General features: G+C 49.2%; 2 protein-coding genes across 2 annotated transcripts; one reads left to right on the forward strand and one right to left on the reverse strand.

Moving 5' to 3' along the window:
- The first annotated feature begins 364 nt into the window (after positions 1 to 364).
- On the forward strand, positions 365 to 14,659 carry GNA11 (G protein subunit alpha 11). The gene is made up of 7 exons (XM_039700365.1): positions 365 to 554; positions 4,446 to 4,630; positions 5,667 to 5,821; positions 6,509 to 6,637; positions 7,830 to 7,959; positions 8,702 to 8,855; positions 10,412 to 14,659. The coding sequence occupies exons 1-7, from the start codon at positions 419 to 421 to the stop codon at positions 10,600 to 10,602; spliced, it is 1,080 nt and encodes a 359-aa protein (XP_039556299.1). The 5' UTR covers positions 365 to 418; the 3' UTR covers positions 10,603 to 14,659.
- Positions 14,660 to 19,586: 4,927 nt separating this feature from the next.
- On the reverse strand, positions 19,587 to 22,667 carry LOC120498103 (granzyme E-like). Its single transcript, XM_039700456.1, is given in 6 exon segments — positions 19,587 to 20,167; positions 20,532 to 20,744; positions 20,835 to 20,976; positions 22,007 to 22,181; positions 22,259 to 22,326; positions 22,328 to 22,667. Coding segments are annotated over 6 exon segments (846 nt in total). The 5' UTR covers positions 22,438 to 22,667; the 3' UTR covers positions 19,587 to 20,029.
- Between the last annotated feature and the right edge of the window lie 202 nt (positions 22,668 to 22,869).

A 22,869-nucleotide genomic window follows, 5' to 3' on the forward strand; every position in this document is an offset into this window, starting at 1 on the left:
CCATCCCGGCCCGCCCCGCCATGGGCGCCCGGTCCGCCACCTTCCCACAATGCCCGGCGGCCCCGCCCCGCTCCAGGAACGCGCGTCCGTGCGCCCTCCTCCCTCGCCCCCCCGCCACCGGCCAACCAAACCCTGCGCTGCCATTGGCCGCGGCTCCGCGTCCCGCCCGTCCGGGCCCGCCCCGCTGCGCGCCGCGCTCTCCCATTGGCCGCGGCGGCTGTCAGTCAGCGCTTGTTTTCGGCGGCAGCGGGTTGGGTTGCGCCGGCTCGTCGGTGTCTCGGCGGAGCCGTGCGGAGGGAGCGGCGGCGCAGCCGGGCGAGAGCGGCGCGGGGGCGGCGGCGGCGGCGCTGGCGGAGAACGGTGGTCGGTGCCGGGGGGGGGGGGGGGGGGGCGGGGGCGTCCCGGCCGCGGCGCGACCATGACTCTGGAGTCCATGATGGCCTGTTGCCTGAGCGACGAGGTGAAGGAGTCGAAGCGCATCAACGCCGAGATCGAGAAGCAGCTGCGGAGGGACAAGCGCGACGCGCGGCGCGAGCTGAAGCTGCTGCTGCTGGGTGAGGAGCGCGGCGCCGGTCCGGCCGGGCCGGGCGGGGAGCGGGTGTGGCGGGGAAGCGGCGGGAGCCATCCCCGCCTGGAGCCCGGCGCTCGGGGCCGCTCCCGAGCCGTGCGGGGCCGGGCCGCCTCATTGGCCGCCCTTTGTTTGATTTTCGCGATGCGTCCGCTGTCAAAATGGGTTTTGACACGAGCAGGAACTGAGTGGCTGGAATTCCTGCTTGTGAAGGCGGGCGCGCACAGGGGCGCGTGAAATTTGTCTCGAGGGGACGATTTCTCGGCAGCGTGCTGGCGTGCGGGAATCCGCTGGTGGAGTTGGTGCTGTTCAGGATTGTCGGTGGGAAATCGGGCCTGCAGCTCCCCCAGCACAGAGTTTCCCCTGGGGCAGGGCTGGGAGCGCGGGGTGGCGGCTCTGCAGGGCACGGGGCAGCAGGAATCGGGTGCTGGCTGCTGGGTGAGGAGGTGCCCGCGGTGGTCAGAGGGGGAGATCACCTGTGCAGCCCCGAGAATCTGGGTCTTGGGGTGGAAACGGGAGTGCTGCCGTGCTGATGGGTAACTGTGCCGTGCTCAGATGAGTTTACAGGCATGGGGAGTCAGCTGCAGACTGAGACTTGCAGGCGTGTGCCTCCTCCTTCAGCAGTGAGTTGGGCGTTCGTGCCTAGGTAGCCCCAAAATTTAAACTGAAGTTTCAATTTTCATGCATGCTGTGATTTAGCATTGCTTGTGTGTCAGATATGTCCTGCTTTGTGCCATGAATACTGTATTATCTTGAGATGAAATCGAGCAGATCTGATGGATCTGACAAGCCATTAAGGTCCAGGTGAAGAAGGAGGCTGACCCTTGTGATAAAAACCACTTTGCTGTGTGTGCCCAGCCCCTTGGAGGGCTCCAGTACCCACCCTGTGCCTGGTGATAGTTGTCAAGTAAACCCCAGGGCTTTCCTTTTCATCCCAAATCCTCCACAATTAAAGTATTGCTGTTCTTTGTGTGGAAGGTAAAACCGAGGACTTCACATTTCTGCTCTTTGGAGATGCTGTGGCCGTTTCTGTGAGGCTTCTTGGAGGTGTCCCTCACTCTCATGCTTCCCTAGAAGCAGTCCCACAGAAGCAGCTGTGTCAAAATAGGTTGTCGCTATAGGATAGATCTGGGTTAAGAAGATCCCACTGGATCTAAATATTTCACTTTAGGAAGAATTCAGATTGCTCAAGAATCCTTTCTGCTTTTCTGAAAGATACAGATTCTGCATCAAAAAAAAAAATAGAAGGTGGTTATTAATGGATAAGCAATACTTCTGGGTGTTGACAATTTTTGCAGGATGCTTTTCACTGGGCACAGCACGTTGCCCACCTTCAGCTGGCACAGGTAACCTGTGTTCTCTCTCCCTGCTCACAGGGATTTCTTCTGTGTTGCTCCTGTTCTATGCAGTTCTTATATTCACAAGTGTTAGTGATTGGCTTAGTGAGAGGGCTTTCCCAAAATCTCCAAAATTTGGAGTGTGCAGAGGGAGTTTCCACCTTGTAGAAACTGTTACATTTTTCTTGTCACTACATCTGGTGACAGTTACTTTGTTGAAGCCTAAAACAGAAAATTGAGGTGAAGAATAACAGTGCTAATCAAAGATGAACCTGTTAATAAGAAAATCAAGGTGTTGGACATTGCCATCTGGTACAAGGTAGTAATTTGTCTTTTTACTGGGTGGGGAGGGTATTTTGTTCAAAAATTGCTTGTGATTAAGCATTGGATACTGTTGACTGAGCAATATATTTATTAGGGGATCATTAGGAAGTTACTGTAAACTCTGCTGCTTTCACGTGTTGGCAGAAGAACTGGTGAATTCAGATTATCTCCTGTCATATTATATGTATAAAAAAGGATTTTGTGCTCTGAGAGTTGTAGATCTTGCCCACCAGATCTCGTAACCTGCTGGTGTAGTGCTGTGCCTCAGGGAAAGCAAAAGGCAACTTAAAAAAAAAACCCAAAACCAAACCAAAAACCCGCCACCAATAAGCAAAACCAACCTCCAAACCAAAAAGGGCAGTGATGGAGTGGCAGGAAGAATCTGTGTTTGAACTCTTAAGTCCTGAAGCAAGCAAAGATCTGGTGTTGAGGGTTTTTTTTTTTATATTTTCATTGTTGAAATGCTTTGAAGCAGCACCTTATTTTTTTTTTTTCTCTCAGTTTTGGTCACTGTGGTAAAAGACAAGGAAGTATTTCTCACCACACTGACAGAAACCACAAGAGATCTCAGTTTCCAGTTTTTCCCCCACTTAGGGTGCACCTTTGTATTCAAGATGGAGATAGTTTGCTGCATATTGATAATGTCTACAGTGCTAATTTCTGGCTCTGCTGACGTGATTTCTGTCAGTTCTTGCTGTTCATTTCAAACATTCTGCTTCTAGTTAGGTGCTTGTTGCTTTTTATCTGAGCATTTTTATTTGTTTGCCTTTTAGCCTGCCAAGATAAAATGAGTAACTGGGTATCTACATAGGAGTATTAATTGTGTATTGGGATGAATGAGATCCTGTCTGAATCCATCTCTCCCCTGGTGTGAGGAGGATCTGGTGGTGCCAGGGCTCTGCCAGCATTTTAACTCCAGGTCAAAAGGATTTGTATCACTGGCATGACATATTTTGAGTTTTTGGTCTCGGTAGTCAGGTGAGCTGGGCCACTGTGTTAGAGAGGTGTGGGTTTTTTATCAATATCCTGCATAATGATAGCAAATTTCAGAACATGGAACAAAAGCACTCCACAGAAACGTAGTGGTGTCCATTTGGGCTGCTGAGATGTGGCGGGGAGCCCATCCCAAGTGGGACCTGGCCCGGGTGTCCCCTCCACAAGGGACTCTGTACACGGGGCGATGTCACCGGGGACGTCCCGCTTGAATTGTGAATTTAGCAATCCTCTGGAACTGCTTGGGTGCCGTCTGATGGCGTTTCTCCCCCCTGCTCACCCTGTTAGAAAGTTCCCACTGTCCTTTGGTATCGTCTGGTGGCCTTCACATGCCGAGTGACACTCCTGTGGGGCCATAAATGTGGGAGTGGAAGGACCTGCCCGGGTGACGGTGCAGGAAGCGCTGCCCTGTGCCGTGTCCTGCCCTCCCAGCTGCTCCCAGCCCGGCAGTAAAACCTGAAAAAGAAGGAAGAGAAGGAAGCAGTGGCCTTGCTGAGCAGGCTGCAGCCCGTGGGGACCCAGGCACGGCACCGACAGCTGGAGCAGTGGCCTACTCTGCTCTCCCTGCCAGACGCCATTTTTAACTCCCTCGCATCCAGAGCGGGATCGCAGCCATCCTGCCACAGGCAGGCTGTGGGGTCAGCCCCGAGCAGCAAACCTTCCGTGCTGCCTGCTTTCTCCATGGCAAACAGAGTTTCTTCAGCTCTGTTCTCCTTTAGAGTTGATTTATTTTTTTCCTGTTGTGTTTGGTTCTTCCCTGTGAAAAGACACGGCGCGTATAAGGCAAAGAACATCTTGTGCCAAATTAGAACAAAACAAAATTTGCTGTTTGCTGGGCTTCTCCTGGCCATTCACTGCTGAATCTGTGGCACTTTCCTGGCTTGAGAGTGTGTCCAGGCCCTTCCTGGCTGGTTGTAGCATCTTGCTGGAGTATCTGGGAATAGGTCAGGTGTGACGGGCAAGGGCCTCTTGACGCAGGACGTGTGGGAGTGGCTGTAACGTGAGATTTGGAATAAGAGCTACTTTTGAAGGCTGCTCTAAAGGACAAGGTGTCTTCCTTCCATGCTGCCGTGTCCCTAACAATCCAGGCTGCCTTTTTACCAGTCTGGGAAGTGACAGAAAGAGGGTTGGGGGTGATGTGTGCTTGGGTGTAGTGATAGGAGCTTTCATCTGGCGTGGATTTGCTGCTGGTGGCTCCTAACTCCCTCTCTTGCATCCTGTAGGCACTGGGGAGAGTGGGAAAAGCACGTTCATTAAGCAAATGCGTATAATTCATGGCTCAGGCTACTCTGAAGAAGACAAAAAAGGCTTCACCAAGCTGGTGTACCAAAACATCTTCACTGCCATGCAGTCTATGATAAGAGCCATGGAAACCCTGAAGATTCTGTACAAATATGAACAGAACAAGGTAAGTTTGTCAGTTTTTGCACATATCTTTAGTCGGCGAGGATTTTGAGTTCTTGTTTCTTTGTGTCTTCCTGCATTGCAACCTCAACCTTCCTGAACTCTTTTTCTATAAACTTTTTATGACATTTTCTTGGTACCCAACTCCTTTTACTTGGTTGTGTTAAGGGATTGAGCAACTTTGCATGGTCGGTGCACTGGTGTGCCTAGTGAGTGGTGGGAGCAAGGGATTGGGATGTGAAGGGATAGGAGGGGTATTATTTTTGCTCATTTCAAGGATTCAGGGTTGTTAAATGTGTTGGCATTTTCTTTGCATTTGTTGCTGTTCTTATTGGAACTTGAAGCTGGCAAAATATATGCTGGACCCAAAAGACACAGACTTGTGCTGGTAGTTACCCCTGCTCCTGTTTTTCTGATAGCTACTGACCAAGGGTACAAACATTTCTTGAAGAATTTCAGTCTCAACCACAGAAACATACTGATTTTGGGACCAGGAATTAATTTTAGACAGATCTGATCTAAATTATTTTATCTTTTTGAGGGGGAGGACAGTTAGAGTGAGGGCATACCAGGAAAAGAGATTTTTTTTTAGCATTTTTGCTTTTTTTAATCCTTAGCATCCTTAATATTTTGAAGTTGTGTTTTATCTGACCTATCACATGATGTCTTGGAGCTGATTTTGAATAATTATTTGTATGGATTAGATGGTGCCTCTTTTCTGTCTGTGGTGAGAATAGGCAGAGTGTGAGAAAGCTTTGCCTGTGCTTTATGTGAGGCATGGTGGAGGGGTTCTGATAAATAAAATCTGCCAACTTTTGCTTGCTGTAACTTGTGCAGAACTTCCCTTTGGTTTTTATTTATTGGGGGAATTGGTAAAAGCCCCTAGGTGTGGATAATCACCTCCCAGACACCACAGGCTGTGGTAGATGTTATAGTCCTTCCTTTGCTTAGCCATTGGAGGGTGGATGTTTTATGCCCTCCAGTTTTGGGGGTTTTTTTCACTTTTTCTCTCTTTTCTTTGTCTTTTTTTCAATCTCCAGGCCAATGCAGTGCTGATCCGAGAAGTGGATGTAGAAAAGGTCATGACATTTGAGCAGCCATATGTAAGTGCAATTAAAACATTGTGGAATGACCCTGGAATACAAGAGTGTTATGACAGGAGAAGAGAATATCAACTTTCTGACTCAGCTAAATAGTAAGTGTACAATCACTGGCATGCTTGTGGTGGGAGTGATGCTCTAACGAATAATACCTGTCCACGTTTTATTTATTGAAGTCCAGGGTTTGTTTCCTTATCATTTGCTGCTTTTCCTGAGAGTCTGAGGTGTTCTGGTGGGTGTAAAGGTGTTCATGCATCTGCTTCAGGATGTACCTGAGGCCAGAATCTCCACAGTATTCCATCTGTATTGATCCTGGCTCTTTGGCAGCAGGAGTGCTGCTCCTTCTCATCAAGTTTGCCGTGTGTAACTCAGATTTTATTAATTACAAATCCATTAAGTTTGGCAATGTACAGAGGATGTTTCTACATTTATAAGTAGAAAACCTCAGATGAGACTTGATCCTGGAACATAAAGCATCTGCTGTGGTTAAACTTCCTCTGCAGTAAAGATTGTCTTCCCCACTCTTACCCAGAGTGAATTTTAGTTGTTTTTAGTGTGTCTGTTTATCCTCCAAGGGGGCTAGCTGGTGAATTACTGTCCCCCAAAAATATTCTCTCCCACTTTTCCACAGTGTATTTAAAATCATTCAGACAACTTCTGCCTTTCTCATTAGGCTACAGAGAAACTTCACGTAGCAGTTTGTACATCTGCATCTTTATGTGCTGCACCTAAGGAAGTTTTTCTTTTCCCTTTGTTATCTTTTCCCACTGTCCTGCTTGCAGCTATCTCAGCGATGTGGATCGTATTGCTACCCCAGGATATCTACCAACTCAGCAAGATGTGCTACGGGTTAGAGTCCCTACAACCGGGATCATAGAGTACCCCTTTGACCTAGAGAATATTATCTTCAGGTACTGGAGGTGTCTTCAAGTTACAGCTGAGCTGGGGCACCAGGGACGTGGTTTCAGCAAGGATAAACTGTGGCTTGCTTCAGTGTGGCCACGTGGTTTGAGTGGATGTGTGAAGGGTGCTGCTCTAGTTGGGGTGGTCTGATGTTTTGGCTGTCAGAAAACTCAAAATTCAGAACTCAACCTGCTTTGGGATCAGTGGCACTTCACAGCCAGGGAACCATCTTGGTGTCCTTCCTGGGAAGGATTGCACTGCTGAAGTTGTGGTTTGTGAGGCAGCTGAGGGATGTGTTGAGAGCTGAAGCCACAAGGGCTGACAGTTTTTGTGCAGGAATGCTTCCCTGTACCCAGCACCTGCTTGAGAGCTGGTTTTCTGTGCCTCCCTTGTGCTCTCAGGTAAAAAAACCTGCTGCCTGTGCTGCTGCAGCAAGAGAGGGCCTTTGCAGGCTTAAGGCAGCAACTGAGCCTGGCATGGCCAGGCTGAGCTCAGCAATATTCCTGTGTTTCTCTTGGTGCTTGGGTGCTCTCTGCCCTCCCCCACCACAGTGTGGCATTGCCAGAGAGGGATAAAGGAACCTGCATCCCCCTCTCTTAAACCATTTGGTTACAGAAATGCAGAATTCTCCTCTCCCTGTTCTGGTTTGCTGACCTAGGGAGGAGGTGTAGGATTTTATTAAAGGTGAACCACGTGTGGCACTTCAGGTGAGTGCCAGAATAACTTTAGTGTATTGTACAGGTGGGACTTGAAGCTGAGAGGCTGAAGTGCTTGGCTGTTAAACAGCACATTCCAACAAAAGTGTAACAACTAAAGAAAGATTTGGGTGGGGGAGAAGCTTTGAGGCAAGCAGGTGCTTTAATTAAAAATAAAAATAGTTTGCTCATGTGACAGAGCACAGTTTTGAAGGACTTGTCTTTTCAGACTCAAGGCTGCTGCTGAGCAAACCAGAGCAGAATGCAATAAAAATGGTCAAGGGTGAATTTGGCATCACTCACCTGTGGCCATTCTTTCAGTTTGCTGCATTTCTGGACCATATTTTGTAAACTTGATGGTTTTGTTGACAGGCAGAGCTGTCACATCCCTGTGCCAGGTTAACAGGAATGGTAAAGAGCCAAATTAATTCTTGTTGTTTGCTGGTCCTTTGCATTCAGAGAACTGCAGCTCCTCTGTGACACTCTGTGTACTTCTCTTCCTTAGAATGGTGGATGTTGGAGGTCAGAGATCAGAACGAAGGAAGTGGATCCATTGCTTTGAAAATGTGACTTCCATCATGTTTTTAGTAGCACTTAGTGAATATGACCAAGTTCTGGTGGAATCTGATAATGAGGTGAGCCAAAGAATGGGAACTCTGCAGGAGGGAGGAAGAAAGGGAAAGAGGGAGGAATGTCTTTGTAGTTCCTTGAAGGCTGGTACCCAGGTGCTTGGTGCCAAGCTGGATTAGCTGCTGTTATTGGTTTTGGCCTTCAGTTCTTGTTGCAAAGGGAACATGAGCCTCCACGGGTCATGATGTCCCTGAGGATGGAAAAGGCAGAGGGCATGCAAATCATCTGGACTTCTCAAGTGAAAAATGAAATTATCTGAAGAGTCCCTTGTGCCATGCACTGCTCCCAAATCACCCCTTCCCCTCCTGCACTGAGTTGCTTCAGGCTTTGCTGTCTTGTGAGGTGATGACTGCACTCTTTGAAGGTGCAAATCTGAATTTTGGCACTTGCTAACAGATCAAAAACATGCCATTAGATAACAATAGTTGCTCTTTTTCTAGTAGTCAAAATATGCTCACAAAGTACCATTGGACAGTCCTCTCACATGACTGTTAAAGCATAAAATTACTTTTTTTAAAGTCTTTTGATGTGAAAGGCTTGGGAAATAAATGAAGCTTGAGTCCCTCAGATTTTGCATTTCCTTTCCATTTACTGATCCAGCTTGAACCAGAATCTACCTGGGGCCCAAGAATTTTGTGTATAATGTTTGAGATGCTGAATTACTCCAGATCTGAGTGCATGTGCAGGCAGCAGAAAGGCATTTTAGTGCTCCTCTGTGAAAACAGGGCTTTCTTTTTCTGCTTTCAGAACCGGATGGAAGAGAGTAAAGCTCTCTTTCGAACCATTATAACTTATCCATGGTTCCAAAACTCTTCTGTCATCCTCTTTCTCAACAAGAAAGATTTGTTGGAAGACAAGATCCTGTATTCCCACCTTGTTGACTATTTCCCAGAGTTTGATGGTGAGTGGATTTTTAAGAGGGAACACTTGGTGGGGTGGGGGTGATTGGGTTCAAACTTATTTGTTTTTTAAAGAACACTCAGATCTAGAAGTGAAGACATTAATTGGAGAAAGAATGCCTACAGCAATAAGAAAACATCACAAAAATACCTTAATCATGAAAAGACAAGTGGAATCTGATAGGATGATCAAATAATGAGCCTCTCCTAGATGAAGAATTACCTCCTCCAATATGCACAATTAACTTGTACCTATAACCAGTTTCATGGCAGTTTATTGGTTTTCTGGACCTTCTAACCCTCTAGTCAAGAGGTGACTTTGAGTCTTTGTTTTGAGAAACCAGCTGGTCAAATACCCAAGTTGTTTAAATGATGGTGTTAAAAAAAAATCTTCCTGCAGCTTGAAATTCTTATTAGCATGCCATCTGCTGTTGTGGGAAAATAATATCTATGTGAAACAGAGAATTTCCCTTCTGAAACAAAACTCCTTAGCCAGAATATTATTTGAGGCTCTTCAGTTGAGTGCATTTAAAGCTGGCTGGTAACACACCTGTACAGGGCTGAAAATAAAATCAAAGTGGTGGAGAATAAATCAGGCAATATTCTTCCTGCCATGCTCTCATGTATTAGTTCTGTAATTATTTGCTTAAAAAATATGAGGTAAAGGAAGAATTGCCATCTTGCAAACAGCTTTCATCTTTTGGAGGACCAGTGAAATTGCTCTTGGTGTGTCCTCCCACCTCTGGAGTTCCTGCTTGGAGCTCTGGAGGGAACACCAAGTTTTTCCAGCAGGCTGGGAGTGGCTGAAGAGCTCCTTCCCAAACAGGGAATGGAGTTTGTGGGGTTCCAAACTTCAAATGGAGCTTTAACAGCTGGAGACAGATCCCAGCTTCCAGGGGTGTCCTGTACTTCCATTTTTTCCTGCAAGCAGCTCCTTCAAGGATGCTGCATGGCCTGTAAGTGGGAGGTTGCCCATCAGATTTCCTCTCAAGAGATGGTGTTTGCCATGCAACAACAGCAGCACTGTGAGGGAAATTGCAGTAGGGGGCTATTTTCTGGGGAGTTGTCAGCAATGTGAATTAAAAACTGGCCCAAATTCCCATTTTTAGCTCCTGTGAGGTGACCAGCTGGATCAGAGTGACTGTGCTTTTGACTGGCAATAACCCTTCTTTCCAGAATTCACACTCGTGTCTTTCAGCCTGTGAGATCCACCTGTGTTAGGAAGAAATGTACACCCCATTTCCATGGGAGAGCATTTAGTGGTGTCTGTCCAGCACCTGCCACTGTTCCCAGTGGATGCTCCCACCCTGGGTTGTTCCAAGGTCTGAATTCCACAGCAGGGTCTGAACTGACCCATCAAAACTGCAAAGTGCCCAGTGTCCTTCTGGGATTTGGTTAGACAGCTGAAAAGCATAAGACACTTCATCTCTTGGAGCTTTCATCACATAAATCATCTTAATTTCTCCTTTAAAGCTCTGTAACCCATAGGAAAAAAGTGCTATGGATCTGGGGGATGCATGGGAGTGAATCCATTCACTGGTGTCTCTGTTTGCTGCAGGCCCACAGAGGGATGCACAGGCAGCCCGTGAGTTCATCCTCAAGATGTTTGTGGATTTAAATCCCGACAGTGATAAAATCATCTATTCCCATTTCACATGTGCCACAGACACAGAAAACATCCGTTTCGTCTTTGCAGCTGTCAAGGACACCATCCTACAGCTCAACCTGAAGGAGTACAACCTGGTTTGACCTGCTCTGCTCTTGCCCCTTGAGAGGCTTCTTTGTGAAGAAAAGACAAAAAAATGAAATTTTAAATATGACAGGAAAAAAAAAAAGTTTTCATTTTTGATGATGTAATGATTGCAAATTGTCTGATCTGTGGAGTGGCAAGTGCTCGGTGTTATCCTGGAGTCTCATGTCTCTGTCCACAGAGTAGTTGATTTCATATTTTTAACAAATTGCTTTTATGTCACAGTTAACGGGGATATGCCTCATTTCTTCAGCACCTTGCTTACTTCTTAATTTTTGCCAAGCAGCTAAGGCAGCCTCATCTTGATCTTTCCTTTGTTGCTAAGCCACTTTTTTTTTTTTCCCCCTTTCATCCCCATGGTATATGTAGAGAAAAACAAAAATCCCCAACACTTTCCAGCTGAGATTGTGAATTCACTGGACTGTGGGAGTGCAGAATGCTACTGGTCCCTTTGCCTTGTGCTATAGGGTGCCTCTGGTGTAATTTGCTAATCCTGCTTCCTTGCCCTCCTTCTTTCCCTTCCCCAGGACACGCTCCATGGTTCACTGTGATGAAATGTTGGGGAGGAGCGATTGCTCTCCAACTATTGTGCAAAAAAAAAAGAGAAAAAGGCAAAACAAACAAACAAAAAAAAAGCCATCACTTTTCCATTCTTTATATGTTCTGAGTAATTTTTTGTTATCAATTATAAAAGGTATGGAGACTGTGATTTTTTTTAAATTATTGATGTTCTATACATAGTTTGCTATGTGTTGCTGTATTTTGTTCATGGACTACAAATGATGGAAGCTCTTGGAGCAATAGCTGCTGAGCCTGGGGAAGTGCCTGACTGTAATTGTTCTTTTTTTATTTCTTTTTTATTTCTTTTTTTATTTCTTTTTTTATTTTCTTTCCCCACACACACAAACACATCCCACCCACACCACAAGCACGTGGCCATGTGTGCACAAGGCTCAGTCTGCAGAGAGGAACTGTTTTGTTGGGTAGAGTTTTTGACATCAATGAGCAACTTCTCTATGCAGCAGTTACCAAAAGCACACTGAGTGGTTGTGGCATTCCAGCATCAGACTTTGCCTGGATTGAAAACCTTAGTCTTGTGCCATCCTCTAGGTCTTTTCTTGCTGCCTAATAGCAATCAAGCCTTGTTTTATTGCATTTTGTGCCAGTGTGTGAATGACTTGGTAAGAATTCCTCAGCCTTGTCCAGCTTGCAGAGTTTCAGAGAGGACCAGAGCTGGAGGGTGGCAGGCTCTGCTGGGATTCTTACTTGGAGGGAGCAGCACTTCTGTCCCTCCTCTTGATGCATTCCCCTCTGTGTCCCTCTTTGGAGGAGTATGGGATCCTCTTTGGAAGACTTGCACACATCCTTGCTGCAGGGTGCCTGAGATCATGGTGGTAGCAGTGGTTAATTGGTAGCAGTGGTTGATTGTTGTGGCTGCTGCAGAATGCAGAGAGCCCTGCCCTGGCTGCACTTGGTGCAGCAGGAGAGGAGGAGAGAGGCAGCAGCTCTAGCTGGAAGGCAGAGTGGATGCAGTTGTGGGTTCTGAATGCCACCTGAACCTCCACTGAGCAGGGTGAGACGAAGCCTTTGCACATTGGGAGCTTTATTTTGCAGGAGCTGAGGCAAGTCAAGGTGCTGCAGGGCTGCTGCCAGCCTGGGAGAAAGAAGTGCATTGGCAAGGCAGGGAGAGAGAGAGTGGGAAGCAGGAGGTGAGACCCACGTCTGGACGTGTGTCAGTCAGCCATCACTGATGCTTCTGGTTCAATTCCAACACTTAGCATTGGGTCCAAATTCTCTGGATCAACCAGATTGCCCCCTTGAAGGCTGCCAGTAGAAAAAAGACTAAACGAGCTGCACTGTTGGAGGGGGCTGTTGATATTTTGTCTCTTTTGTAGACAGAGCACTACATCAGTGTTTTGCACAACGTTGTAAGAGTAAATCTAACTGTCTGAGATGCTTAAGATGCTTTGATCTAGAACACTAAACTGTGGAGGGACATAATTTTGAATAATTCTGTTGCTAGGTCCCTCATTTTCCAGAGTAGGCAAGTGAAGCCTCTGTGTGCTCAGAGCCAGCTCTGCTCCAGGTGATTACAGAGCTCCAGTTGGAACAGTAGCCATGGGACCAACAGTTGAAGAGCCAGTCTGAGTGGTGATGCTGAGGGAAACATAGCATCTCTTTAGACTAGCCATGCTCTGGACTGCATTTAACCCTTGGGAGGAATGAGGAGGGATTCCCATGTGTCAGACAGCTTTGCATCAATTTTACTGCTTTTTTTTTTTTTTCATCTTTATGCCAAAATGATCCAGTTTGTAGAAATTGTCTTATAAAGAGGAATTTATAATCATCTTCATGTATTCTAAGTGCTGTTCCTCTGAAGCAGACAGCAGCACCAACCTCTTCTGCTTCTGTGATCCTTTTGTAAATGGTTCACACTACAGCTGTTGCCAGCAATGAGCCTGGCACTGAGATACACAGGTTCTTGGAAAATAACTTCCCAGAAGTTTCTCTTTTCCAAGGTGAATGATGGTGGTACTTCCACTTGAATCAGAAACTTTTTTCGTCTCGTTTTGTACCTTCCCCTTTCTTTAAGAGCTGCTGCCCTGGCACAGGAGGAGGGATCTTGGCATCTGTCTCTTGCAGAGTGACTCTGCATCCTGGCAGGCAACTGTGGGAGGCTGTGGGCACAAGGATTTAGGGAATGTGCTGTACCTTGTGGGGCACCTGCTTGGGGTGGCTGTAGGCTGAGAAGTGGCTCGGGGCAGGGAGGGGAGGGCTGAGCATTGCTCAGTGGCTCTTGAGTTCAGAAACCTCCTCTGGACTGGGGTAGGAACGGGTCAGAGCTGTCCACGTCACCTGGAGTTGTCTGTGACTGTATCATGTGTGAGAAGATAGCAGTGTTAGCACGTGCTTTCCTTAGTGAGCAGCTGCTTGTGTGCCTCCAGCTTGGCCAGTGAAGTGTTCCTGCAGAACTGGCTCCTGTCTCTGTTGGCTGGCAAATGCCTGCCCTAGCAAAAGTGCCAAACCTTGAAACCAAATTTGCCTGTATCAACCTTTCTGAAAGTGAGGCCTGTCAGAATTCTCTTTCAGAAGAGAGGTGAAATTGGGTTGTTGTAGGGAATCCAGAGTCTGAGGAGTTGGGTCTCCTTGCTAACCTCTGCTCCTTGTGCACTTTTAATCATTGTTCTGTTGAAAAAAAACCAACATACTTGGAACTAGTTTGAAACTTGAAGTCAGTGAGCAGAGGACCATCCCTTTTCCTTGCACCATTCCATGTGGATTGGCTACCTGGTGAGCAAAAGCCCCTTCCAGCTGCAGCGTGTCAGCTCCTGCCCTTCCTGCCTCCCCCTTCTCCTCGAGTTGGATTCTTTGGTCTCTTGTTGTTGCTTCCTAGCAATGTTGGCCTTGCATTCAACTATGGTTTTTCTTCATGTGTTTTATTGGTTTAAAAAAAAAAAAGACAAAAAAATAATTAAAAAAACAACAAAAAAAAAAGACAAAAAAAAAAACTTCCGGAGTGTGCTGACCATTGTATTGTCCTGTACAGAGCCCAGGTCGTTAGAGTCCAGCAGAGATAAAGTGTGTTATGCAGCACCCAGTTTTTTAAGAGTATGGTTTGTGCCAATGCCCCTTCTTTAGTAGTGCCAGAGACTCTTTACAAGTGCCAATGTGGTGGAAATTATTTGGTTATACTTGTATATTATAGGATCCTGATTTAAGACAATTTAAACATTATCCTATTTAAAAAGAATACTATATAAAATGCTGTTTTTAAACCTTGTCATTTGCAATGCATGTATTGTTGTGCGTGTTGGGGGGCGGGGAGGGAAGAGGGTAGGGTAAAGGAGTTTCTGAATAAGATGCCCAGTGTCAGGATCTATTCAGACTCCAAACTGTCTCATTCCAGTCCAGGAGTGTGATTGTTTCTTGAAATGATCCCACTCTGACTGCTGGGCAACGCGCTTATTACAGAAATATCTGATGGAAATTGATTTTCATATCTTTCTCCTGAAATAAACTCTCTGTTTGAAATTGGAATAAATTTTGTTCCTAAAAGCTGTGGTGGTTGTGTGTGTGTTTCTTCTCTCCATTCTTCCCCTCTCCTCCTCCCTGGTACCCTGTGGGATCTGCAGCTCTGCCTCCTCTCAGAAAATCAGGATTCTCAGGCATAGAAACAAAGCATGTTTTGGTAAATAAAAGGCATAATAGGCCATAATTATATATAATGCACCGTGCCATTAACTCTGAAATGTGAGCAGTGTCTGGCTGGGGGTTTGAGGTGCAGGGATGCAATGGTGGCATCTCGATTTGAAGTTTTCCAGGATTTTGGAGTAGGATTGCTGAGGGAAGTTGTTGGTGTTTGCTGCTGCCTCTTGCTGTGGTGTCAGCCTGCTGCAGGCACAATTCCAAGCAGGATATCTGTTGCCAATAGCAGGAATGTTGGTGGGACCAGAACTGCTTCCAGCCTTGCCTGTTAGAAACAGAAATATGAAACATGGCTTAAAATGATCCCTGAAGGAGTCCAGGGCTGGATGACTGTGAAAACTTCCACAAAGAGATTTCCCGAGATGGAGTTTATAGAGCTTAATTCCTTTTCTCTGGGCTCATTCTCCAGGAATGTTGCATTAAATCAGCTGGGAGTGGGTAGAGATGGCCAATTTCCTCTCTGTAAAGGTTTCCTGTGTTTTCAGGAAGCTGCAACTGAGGATGTTCTGCTGCCTTCAAGGTCACTCAGCACAGGTGAAGCTGCAGCTCCTGGGCAGCCTGAGACATTTTGTTGGCTCCCACCGGGAAGGGAACAATGCTGTGGTGGCCAGAGCACTGACAAGGACTTAAATTGTCACTTTTCTGGCTTTTTGTTGCTTTCAGAGGCTCTGTCCCCTCAGCAGCTGGGGAGCAGAGGCAGTGTTCATGTCCTCGGTCACGTGTTGTGCTGTTCTCTGCAAAGAGCCAAATAAGCTCTGTTTAAACAAAGCAAAGCAACAAGCTGAGGCTCTTCAAGGAAAAAAAAAATGAAGCTTTTAACACCCAGTATTTCCAGCTGGGTGAAAGTACTGGGTGTTAGAGGCCTTTTGCAGGCTGCAGGAGTGCCAGGGGCTGGCCCTGGAGCAGCCAGGGAAGGAGGCAGCTGGAGGGAGCAGCCCTGGAACAGCAGGCTCACACTTGCTGCTTTCCCAAGGACCATCCAGCCCTGTGCCTTGGGCAGGCTGAGCCAGAACAGAGACCTGACAGAGCTAAAGAATAAAGTAGGGATTTATGAAGAGGCCTCAGTGGATCCACCTTGGGCAGCACCACCCAAAACGGTCACAAAATGGACACCTGGTCACAGGGTCTGTCACTTTGATCAGTTCTGCTCCATTTGCTTATTGGAGTTCATTGTCCAATCCCAGCCCCAGCCCATGCAGTCCCATCCTTGTTTTTCTCTCTTCAGCCCACGTTGTTTGTGCTCTTGGGCTGAGATTTGGTTCCTTTGTCCTTGGTCCCCAGCTAGAGCAGGAATTGTTTTGTCTCCCTGCTCTGTGCACAGAGCTCACCATCCCCTGATGTGAACCCAGACCCACACACTGAAGCAGCACAGAATCTGAGAAATAGAAAAGCTCAAACCTGAGGCATCGGGGCTGGGACAAGCTTTCCCAGCAGCACAGAGAGCTCCTCCTCACCTCCAGCTCTGCAGCTGGGGCCAGGCTCCTCCTGTGCCCATCCTGCCAGGAGAGGTCCTGGGAACCTGGGAGGCTGTGTCATGAGGCACCTCCACTGCCTGGATAATTCCTTTGGCCTCCAGCCTGCTCCAGAGGGAGGGACTCGGTAAAAAGGGCTGCCAGGGCTGGGCTGAGGGCCAGGGGAGTGTCCTGATAAGGTGAGCTGGCCCAGGGCTGCTGCAAATCACTTTAAACCTGGCCACTGGATGTCCCTGCCCTGCCAAAGCAGGTCCTTGGGGCTGTGCTCATAGGTAAAGCAGGCATGAAGGAAACCAATTTTCATATTTTTCACATTAAGAACAATCCCTTGTGCAAGGAAAGGGCAAAGAAGAGAGAGTTTGGGATTTGCTTTGCCCTTGGACAGCCATCATCCTCCCAGCAGGAGGAAACTCTTTCCTTTGAGCATTCCCTTTGCCCTCTGGGGAAGAGAGGGAAATACCTGCCCACCACAGAAGTAAAGTGCCATGTGGAATTTATAAAGCAGGAATATAAAGCCTCCCTCCCCTACCCCAGGTTTCTTTGTGTGTTATCCTGATCCCACACAGGGCTCTGAAGCTGATGTGCAGCTCAGGAGCAGCTTGGCCTGTGGAATGGCAGCTGCTGTTGGAACATTTCTGTCAGGAGCTTCTTGAGCCCTGGGCTCAGCCAGGGCTTGTCCTACCCCAGGCTGCTTCCTGTGTGCTCTCCAGTGATACCACTTTGGCATAATTGTCCTCCAGCTGCTTTATCTCCTGCCATGCAGCCTGACCAGGAAGTTGAGCCTCCACAGGCAATTTTTGCACCATCTCCACCGCTGTGGGTGGAGAAGTCATGGCTTTTGAAGAGTTTTTGTGGCCGGACTGTGTGACAAAGACTCCACACTTGGGCTGTGTGGAGCTTCTGGGTAAGCCCAGCTGCTGAGCTGGGTGAGGATGTGGCTGGTGAGGGAGCTCAGCTCTGCCCAGGGCTGCCCTTTGTCCTGTGCCCTGCTCCTGGAGCTGCTCCTGGAGCTGCTCCTCCCTTCATCTCAGGTGAGGATCTGTAGCTGCTGGCCAGGGAAATCAACGGGGTTTTGATGGAGCTCCCCAAAGACAGGTCTCTCCTGCTCTGCTGGTTCCCTTCCTCCCTCCCAGTGACTCAGGCCTTTGGTCTCCAGCTCCCCAAGAGGTGACAGGATCTTTGCACAGGATGGGAAATTCTTCTGGGCAGGATTTGGCAGAATCCTCAACAGAAAATAAAAAAAATCTCTGCTCAATGTCAGCTTTGCAACCCTTGATTCAGGGCAGAATAAATGATGTAAAGAACCCAGGGGGCAAGAGGTGCCTTTCCTCAGCTCAGCCATCAATTTGCTTCCAAACTGGAGGAGGTGACTTTTATTGGATCAGTTTGGAAGTTGCTCAGAGACAGAACCTTGAAGAACACACCCTGCTGCCAACCCAAAGAGGGCACTCTGGGCATGGAAAACTCAGCAGAAACGTGCTCGAGGTGCTTTCCTTGTGCAACATCACCCACAGCAAAAACCACTGATAACTCTGCTCAGCTGCAGCTTTTCTTAGTCAGGTGAGTGACCTGGGGACTTTTAGACATTTTGAATTATAAGGTTTGGAAAATATTTGGAGTCTTCACATCTTTGTCCTCGTGTTTTGTATCCAGTGCTGCCACAGATGTTGGAATGGCCTCTGACAAGTCACCTTTGGGCAGAGGTGAGCATAAGGAAAGGCAAACACTCCCCAGAAATGTGTTTTTGTAGATGTAATCCCAAACATCTGACGGAAGTGTTTGAGCTCCTCTCTGCTGGGTCTCTTGCCAGATCTCCAGATTAATTTCCTCAGGTTGCAATATTTTTAAGCTCTATTGTAGAAAAGGCAGGGGTTTATATTTTTGCCTTAACCCACAACACGTAGAAATAAAATGTTTCCTGACTGTCAGGGCATGGTGGGACTGTGTGGTTGCTCTCTTTGCTGCCAGCTTCACTCCAAAGATGACTCAGAGTGCCTCAGTGAGACTGTGAGTGACAGAGGTGCATGGGGGGAGGAAGATGCTGGTTTGGTGTGGAGTGGCAGCCAGAGCTGGGATGGGGTAGAACTGAGAGGGACCCACGGAGGAGAGGATGGGAGAGAGGAAATCCCCCCCAAGGACCAGCTTGGAGGTCCCTGGAGGGAGTGAGGAGAGCCCCTGCCCTGAAATCCAGACTGCACCTCTGTTCTGGAGGTTTGGAGGGCAGAAAAGGGAGGCCATTGCTTGGGGTAGAAACCTCCAGCCTGGCATTCAGCTCTTGGAGCTGTGCCTTTCTCCTGAGCTGCTCAGCACTGCAGCCAGGGGCCCAGAGAAATCCAGACTGCACCAGGAAAAAGGCTTTCAAATGCTGATGAGATTTATTGTTTTCATGTTTCTTACAACACTGGAGCTACAGGAGAGGGGAGAGAGGAGGCAGCAGGTGTCTGGGGACTTTTAGACATTTTGAATTATAAGGTTTGGAAAATATTTGGAGTCTTCACATCTTTGTCCTCGTGTTTTGTATCCAGTGCTGCCACAGATGTTGGAATGGCCTCTGACAAGTCACCTTTGGGCAGAGGTGAGCATAAGGAAAGGCAAACACTCCCCAGAAATGTGTTTTTGTAGATGTAATCCCAAACATCTGACGGAAGTGTTTGAGCTCCTCTCTGCTGGGTCTCTTGCCAGATCTCCAGATTAATTTCCTCAGGTTGCAATATTTTTAAGCTCTATTGTAGAAAAGGCAGGGGTTTATATTTTTGCCTTAACCCACAACACGTAGAAATAAAATGTTTCCTGACTGTCAGGGCATGGTGGGACTGTGTGGTTGCTCTCTTTGCTGCCAGCTTCACTCCAAAGATGACTCAGAGTGCCTCAGTGAGACTGTGAGTGACAGAGGTGCATGGGGGGAGGAAGATGCTGGTTTGGTGTGGAATGGCAGCCAGAACTGAGAGGGACCCATGGGGGAGAGGATGGGAGAGAGGAAATCCCCCCCAAGGACCAGCTTGGAGGTCCCTGGAGGGAGTGAGGAGAGCCCCTGCCCTGAAATCCAGACTGCACCTCTGTTCTGGAGGTTTGGAGGGCAGAAAAGGGAGGCCATTGCTTGGGGTAGAAACCTCCAGCCTGGCATTCAGCTCTTGGAGCTGTGCCTTTCTCCTGAGCTGCTCAGCACTGCAGCCAGGGGCCCAGAGAAATCCAGACTGCACCAGGAAAAAGGCTTTCAAATGCTGATGAGATTTATTGTTTTCATGTTTCTTACAACACTGGAGCTACAGGAGAGGGGAGAGAGGAGGCAGCAGGTGTCAGAGGGAGGGACAGCAGTAGTGAAGCTCTGGAAGTGTTCTCCTTGGAGCCTGGGCACCCCTGCAGCCCAGGGCTTGGGCAGGGGACACCCAGACATGGCACAAATGCCAGGCTGCTCTTTGCATCCCTCTGATCTCCTCGTGCATCCCCTGAGGGTTCCAGACACCCCTCAGCTGCTGGCACCCCTCTGGGCTGTGCTGCTGCCTCCCCTCCAGAGCTGGAGCCGCAGAGGGCTGAGCCAGGGCAGCACTGCAGGAGCCCAGCGTGCCCAGGGGACAAACCCAGCATGGGCACCCCTCTGTGCCAGCCCAGCACGGGCACAGCTCGGCCTGGCCATGGAGAGCTCCTTGCCACACCCCCGAGGAGCAGTGGCAGAGGTTTCCAGGGAGAAAGGAAGGGGAAGCTGGTGAGGACAGGGCTCTGGAGGGTGAGCTCTGCAGGGGCAGCAGGGTCACGAGGACTTCATGACACTGTTGGCCCAGGGGAGGAAAGGAGCAATGTGTGTGTAGAAGCCAGGCCAGTTGTTGTGCCTGTAGGAGAAGATGCCAAAGGCTTTGTTGTTGCAGACCAGAGGATCCCCAGCATCACCCTGTGAAAAAGAGGAGAGAGATCAGTGCTGGGACCTGCAGGGAAGGAGGGGGGCTGCAAACATCAGGGCAGGATTTCCCCAGCAGGAGCCTGGACTCAGTGCATGGGGGTAACTCTGCCTCCACAAGGTGACAGCTTTGTTTGGGACCCAGCTGGGGCACACTGACACTTATTTCTGCCCTTCTGCTGGCTCCAGATATAAAACACACTCAGTCCAACAGCGAGGCTCAGGGTGAACCCCTCTGGCCAAGCCATGGCTGGGACTCCCAGGTCCTCTGCCATGGGAGAAGACAAGGATCCTCTTCTCCTTGTGCTTTGTCCCTGGCTCAAACCTCCCCCTCCTCCTCCTCCCTGAGCACACTGACCTTTTCAGGGACCCTGGGGGATCTGCTGCGCCCACAGATCAGGTTGTCAGCCAGGCCTGGGTAGTGGCTGAGGCAGTCCCTCTGCCTGATGATGGTGACAGTGGCTGTCCTGTGGCCCCAGCCAGCCACGCTGCACTCCGTCCCACCCCGAACTTTGGATCTCTCAAAGGAGATGGGCCTGACGTGGCCGTTGCTGGTGGCATTGCCATTCAGCTGGGCAAGGGGACAGAAGGCACAGAGATGAGGCCACCTGTGACCCGCTGTCCCCTCCAGGCTGCAGCTCAGCCCTGCACGCCAGGTTACCTTCAGCAGCAGGATGTCATTCCCCTCCTTGGGGCTCCTGAAGCCCGGGTGGCAGTGGTACTCCTTCACCTGGAAGGTTTGCCAGCTTTCCTCTCTCCTTGGCAGCGTGTGGGCTCCCAGGATGACAGTCAGAGGTTTGTGCCTGGTGACATCAAGCACAGGGGTGTCACCAGCTTGTCCCTGTCTCACCTGGGGACACTGAGGTTCGTCTCCCAGCAGAGTGCAATTACACAGTACAGTGTATATGGATATTCCCTATGCACAAAAGCTTTTATCCAGCACTTTTAGAGAAGAATGGTGGGAGCAAGGAGCTCTGCCAGTGAACCTGCCCAGCCAAGAGCAGAGCAAGCTCCCACCTGACAGACCAGAGCTCTGCAAGGGCTCCTTTATCTCTCCTTTATCTCCTTTATCTCAGTGCCCAGACCTCAAACTGGGCACATGTGATCCAATACTGCTGCTTGTTCTGGGCTCCACAGCCCCATGGAAGTCCAGGGGCTTCTAAACTGGTGTCCAGGAGCCTGGATATTCAGGATATTTCAGGATATTTCTCTGTCCTTTACAGCACCTGCAGAAAGTGCTGCCTCAGGAGGGTTGGAAAGGACCTTGGGTGTGTGCAGGAGTCCCTGCCAGTCTCCCAGGTGAGGCTCAGGCCTCCAGGCTCCTCCCTTTTGCTGCCCAGGTGTGGCACTGGCCCCAAGCCTGGCACTGGCACGGGGCAGAGCTGGCAGCCCTGAGCTCTGTGGGAGCCACACCCAGGGCTGTGCACACCTGGAAAAGCCCTCCTGCCCAGCCACACCCCAGCTGGGGGGTGGAAAAGGGCTGGGCAAGCAGCTGGAGTATCCTCAGGAATATTATTCCATAGGAAATAATTGTGCCAACAATCCAGCTGGGGGCAGAAAGGACAAAGCCTGAGAGCAGGTCAGGGAAGGAGCCACCCTGACCTCCCATTGCTGACATCTGGCAAAAAAAAAAGAGTCAAAGAGGGGGAAAAAATCAGGGTAAATATCTGAGGGTGGGCTGGGGAGGGAGATGGGGCTCAGGGCTGTGCCCTGCCCTGCCCTGCCCGCCAGGACAGAGCCAGCTGAGGGCTCCCCTCATGGAAGGGGGGTCCCCAGGCCCTGGAGGGGCAGCCACCTCTCTGCAGGTGCCCTGTGGGCACAGCAAGGACTTACACGAGGCACTGAGCTGCTGTCACCACCCAGCCAGGAGCCACCAGGAAGCCTCCACAGGAGTGGTTGTCCTTCCCCTGCAGAAAGGCCAGGTAGGGTGTGGGGGATGTCCTGGGGGGTGCCTTGGCGTCTCCTCCTCTCTCCTTCCACTTCCAGGGATAATCTGCAATGGATGGGGCTGAGGATGAGGTTTCTGGAGGGCACAGGTTGAGATTCATCCTTCCCCATCCCTCTCCTCCAGCCCACTCTACTTACTGCTGCTGACTGGGGGGCACATCAGCATCAGGAGGGGCAGCAGGAGGGGCAGCAGGTGCTCCATCACAGCCTTCTGCGGATCCCTTCGAGGTGGGGCAGCTCCTGGGGTCTCGTCCTGCTCCCAGCAAGGTTTTATAGCCTGACACCAGACTCCAGGAAACCACAGGAGGCAGACACATCTGAAGAATCTCTCCACAAGTTGCATGTCTCAGCAGTGTGAGAGGGGAATTCAGGCAGTCTTGGCTTTGGGCATCAACCCACCTCCATCATGGGTCTGATCTGAGGGATCTGACGTCCTTCTAAAGCCAGAGCCAATTTTAGAACTTCGTGTTTTTTCTGGAAGCTGTGGGCCATGCACCCACCCTCACCTCTGACTTCCAGCGAGCTCTTCCCTTGCAGCTTCTATTCTTGCAAACCCTCTTGATTTTTATCACAAACCCCACATGATTTCTTTCACCTGATGCATCAGTTCCATCCGTTCTAATGATGCCTTGTGCAGGCTGCCCTAGAACAGAGAATAGACAGAGTTAATTAATAAAGCAGGGATTTATTAGGAGGCCTCAATGGATCCACCTTGGGCAGCACAAGAGCCCAGCCAGGGCTGCACCCAA

Source organism: Passer montanus, unplaced genomic scaffold (assembly GCF_014805655.1).
Source record: "Passer montanus isolate IOZ18808 unplaced genomic scaffold, ASM1480565v1 scaffold140, whole genome shotgun sequence".
In the NCBI taxonomy this organism is placed as follows: domain Eukaryota; kingdom Metazoa; phylum Chordata; class Aves; order Passeriformes; family Passeridae; genus Passer; species Passer montanus.

Excerpts from the sequence above, each read along its gene's own strand:
- GNA11 (XM_039700365.1), top strand. The coding sequence starts at position 419 with ATGACTCTGGAGTCCATGATGGCCTGTTGCCTGAGCGACGAGGTGAAG. Across the intron at positions 555-4,445 it reads GCTGAAGCTGCTGCTGCTGG|GCACTGGGGAGAGTGGGAAA; the intron begins GTGAGGAGCGCG and ends TGCATCCTGTAG. Across the intron at positions 8,856-10,411 it reads CTATTTCCCAGAGTTTGATG|GCCCACAGAGGGATGCACAG; the intron begins GTGAGTGGATTT and ends TGTTTGCTGCAG.